At 33.1% G+C, this 3660-nt stretch overlaps 1 protein-coding gene across 3 annotated transcripts in view; it reads left to right on the top strand.

Annotated features, from left to right (window-relative positions):
* LOC108751455 overlaps window positions 1-3660 on the top strand; it is an 8248-nt gene that overhangs the window by 3421 nt on the left and 1167 nt on the right. For all 3 annotated transcript variants that reach the window (XM_018491667.1, XM_018491666.1, XM_018491665.1), the window contains 3 exons: window positions 953-1570; window positions 1774-2914; window positions 3172-3571. In XM_018491667.1, coding sequence (XP_018347169.1) covers window positions 953-1570; window positions 1774-2914; window positions 3172-3571 — 2159 coding nt within the window. The remainder of the gene's footprint in view (window positions 1-952; window positions 1571-1773; window positions 2915-3171; window positions 3572-3660) is intronic.

Genomic DNA, 3660 nt, shown 5'->3' with positions numbered 1-3660 from the left:
TTTTTTTTTATATTTTTATTTTTTTTTTTTTTTTTTTTTATTAATTTTTGTCACTTTACTTTATGTACTCAGGAAGTCTCGTTAGTTCCTTTCTGTGTTTTTAAGTACGATATATAAATTATAATTTTATATATATTCCCTCCCAAACATGCGTGAATTTTAATTTTTATTATAATTTCTCAAAAACCGATACTTTAATGATCTCGTGGAAGGTAGAGACGTTTGTTACTTATTATATTCGATTCATATAATGTATTGTTTTGGTTGGCTCGTAACCTTTAATAATTAATTTTTAATAACTCGAACCATTTCTTACTCTTAATTTTATCATTTCAATTTGATTGTAAAATACTGTTCGAAGTTGTAAATTCTATTTTGTTATTAAATGTGTTGTTTTGGCTTATAGCTGTTGTATTTATATAATTGATAATTTTATATATTATATGTATATCTATACAGGGTATTTAGAAATTAGTGATAAGTTTTTTAAACAAAATAAACAAAATAAATGGCGAAAAAGAGTCGTCGCATAATATATATAATTAAAGATAACAGTCAAAGATACATAAAATAAAATAAAAAGAACAACGGCGTATATTAAAATATAAAACAAACAAGTTTCGGCTGCTGGATTGAGCCCTCCTCAGATGTAAAAAGAATATAATATAAAAGATATAAAAAGAACATAAAAGAATACAACAGAGAAAGATAATAAAAAAATCGATAACATTCAGTGATAAGTTTTTTGCACAGGGACAGAATGGACTGAGAAAAAAGTCGTCTACCATTTTGCAATTTTCGGCAATTTTTAGCAATTAATATCTTGTTAACTATTGCGAAAATTGCAAAATAGTAGAGTGATACTTTTCTTCTCAGTTTAATCCATTCTGCCCCTGTGCGAAAGACTTATCACTGATTTCCAAACACCCTGTATATTTGTGACTTCTTTCAGGTCAAGAAAATGGACAAACCCATGGAACCAAAGCGCGCAGTAGTGCCAGTCTCCGCTGATCTCAAACCTGTTGAACGTTTTCTCAAACGTTACGAAACACTGACGAAGGATTTTTCATCTCGACGCCCTGACGCTCGTGAACAAATAATTGAGGAACAAATCGAAGAATATAAAAAGAAACGAGAAAAAGTTCTTGGAAATCAGGCGGCGGTAACGTATACCGTGAACGAAACACAAAAAGAAATTCAAGAAGAAGACATTTTTATCAAATCAAATTTTGAAAAAATGGAAGAAGAAATGATAGATATAAAAGAAGAGGATGAAGAGAGAGAGGCGACAAAAGAGGAGAAAATGAAAGAGAAGGAGGAAGAGGAAATGAAAGAAGAAGAGGAGAATGAGAAGCAGAAAGAAGAGAAAATGGAGAAAGATGTAATGATTGAGAAAGGTCAAGAAAGGATTAGTGATAATACAGAAGAACATTCAAAGTTATCGAGAATGAAAAAATTGGAAGAGACAAAGCGGAAAAAGGAAAGTTTGCAAAAGGAACTAGACGAATCATGTAGCGAAGAGAATTTGGAAAAATTAGCAAAAGTCTTGGAAAGAACAGAAAATTTGCAGGTAATTGAATTTTTTATTAGACATTATTAAAAGACTACTTTATTTTATTTATGTCTCTTATCTATTTCTCTATCATCAATCGTAAAAAAGTTCTTGAATCTCTGGCATCCCCGGTGTACAAAATTCTTTATTCACATTTATAATTTATTCCGGTTTTTTTAAATTTGTTGTTTTATTTTCTTCAATTTCTTTTTTTTTTCTAGGAATTCTTAGAATATCTGAAGCAGCGTAAAATCATTCTTGCTCGCCTCAAGGATGAGGACATAATCTCCCTCTATGAGGATCGATTCTCCACAACTATAAAATCATCTTCTAAATCGCCTCCAGATCTTGTAGATACTCAACATCCTTCCGGTCTTCTTTTTGATCTTATTTCCGACGAAGATAATTATTTAGAATGTGATTATTGTTCCGAAACCTTCCCCAACCGCGATCTGCTTGAAGGACACCTGAAATCTCACGACTACCGTATCCTTCATTGCTGCGAAGATTGCGGAGAAGAATTTCAAACTAATAAAGCGAAAAGAAATCATAATGTGATTTGTGTGAAAAAATTTATTTGCAAATATTGCGAAATAGTCCTAGATTCCAAAGGAAAAAAACGTCAACATGAGCAGAAACATGTTGATACTCTTTATGGTCAACTTTGCGAAATTTGTGGTGAAAGATTCAAACATCAAGGAACTTTGGACCAGCATCAGAAGACGCAACACACGAGTTTGGAAAAGATTTATCAATGTCCGAAGTGTCCAAAAAAATTTGCTTTCAAACAAAAATTGAGCTTTCATCTAAAATCTGTTCACACTACTTTAAGAGCATATCTTTGCGAGGATTGCGGTGCGGATTTTAAGAATCCCGCGAGTTTAAGACATCATAGAATCAGAAAACATCAACCGGTTGGAAATAAGAGGGAATGTCCAGTTTGCAGAAAATTGGTGCCGTTTTACAGTTTGTCAAAACACATGCATACACACAAAGCTTACAGTATCCAGTGTCCACATTGCGACAAAATGTTCAAAAACAGCTCGACCTTGAAACAACATGTGAGAATTCACGAAGATCAAAGGCAGTTCCGTTGTGATACTTGCGGCGTTGGATTTAATCGGAGGGATGGTTTGAGACTGCATTTGAGAGTGCACGAAAAAACTGGAAGTAGAGGGTTGAAAGAATGTTCCTGCCAAGTTTGTGGGGAAAAGTTCCCGAATCATTCGACTTTGGTAATTCACAGGAATAGAGAACATAAGGATGGAAAGCAGTATACGTGTAATATTTGTAATAGATCAATGATTTCGACAAGATCGCTCGAGTGGCATATGTCGCATATTCATAACCAGTTAGTACCAGGTAACATATATTTGATGCTGTTAAATGATTTGTAAACACTAAATAATTTATAATGTGATTCTAACATTTTTTAGTAGTCTTCAGTCTATAATTTTACAAGAATATTATTAAGTTTAAAATAATTATAAAATATTTGCGAGAAATTCGTAGATAATATATGTGAAAGAGAATAAGTAATAAGAAAGAAAGAGAAAAAAACATTTTAATACATTTTGGATGGAATTTTCAATATAACAGAAAAATTATTTTTCTTCTAGGTATTACCCGCAACGAATCTGGTCTGCCCGAAAAGAAACGGGTTTCCTGCTATCATTGCAATAAGACCTTTAAGACAGAGCTGATACTTCGTACACATATTAAAAATACGCACATGGAAAAGGACCCGTTGAAATGCACCGACTGTGAAGGTATTTTCAACTCCGAAGTGCGTCTGCGTCATCATTTGATGGTCGTGCACAATCGTCTCGAGGGTACTTTGGCATGTCCTCACTGCCCAAAACGATTCGTGAATCAATTACGGCTAAAGACTCATATGATCTCCCATTCTGAGGAAAGACCATATACTTGCGAGATTTGTGGTTTCAATTTGAAGACAAAGATTCAGTTGATCAAGCATCATCAAAACCGACACAGCGATGAGAGACCTTTACAGTGCAAGTAAGTGAATTATTATTTGTTATTAGGCATTTGTAGTAGGAAAAAAATCGCTTGCGTCTTGTCAAAATGGAAAAGTTAAAAATAGTATT

This window comes from Trachymyrmex septentrionalis, unplaced genomic scaffold, assembly GCF_001594115.1.
Source record: "Trachymyrmex septentrionalis isolate Tsep2-gDNA-1 unplaced genomic scaffold, Tsep1.0 scaffold44, whole genome shotgun sequence".
Classification (NCBI taxonomy): Eukaryota; Metazoa; Arthropoda; class Insecta; order Hymenoptera; family Formicidae; genus Trachymyrmex; species Trachymyrmex septentrionalis.
This window is presented reverse-complemented; position numbering and strand designations above follow the sequence as displayed.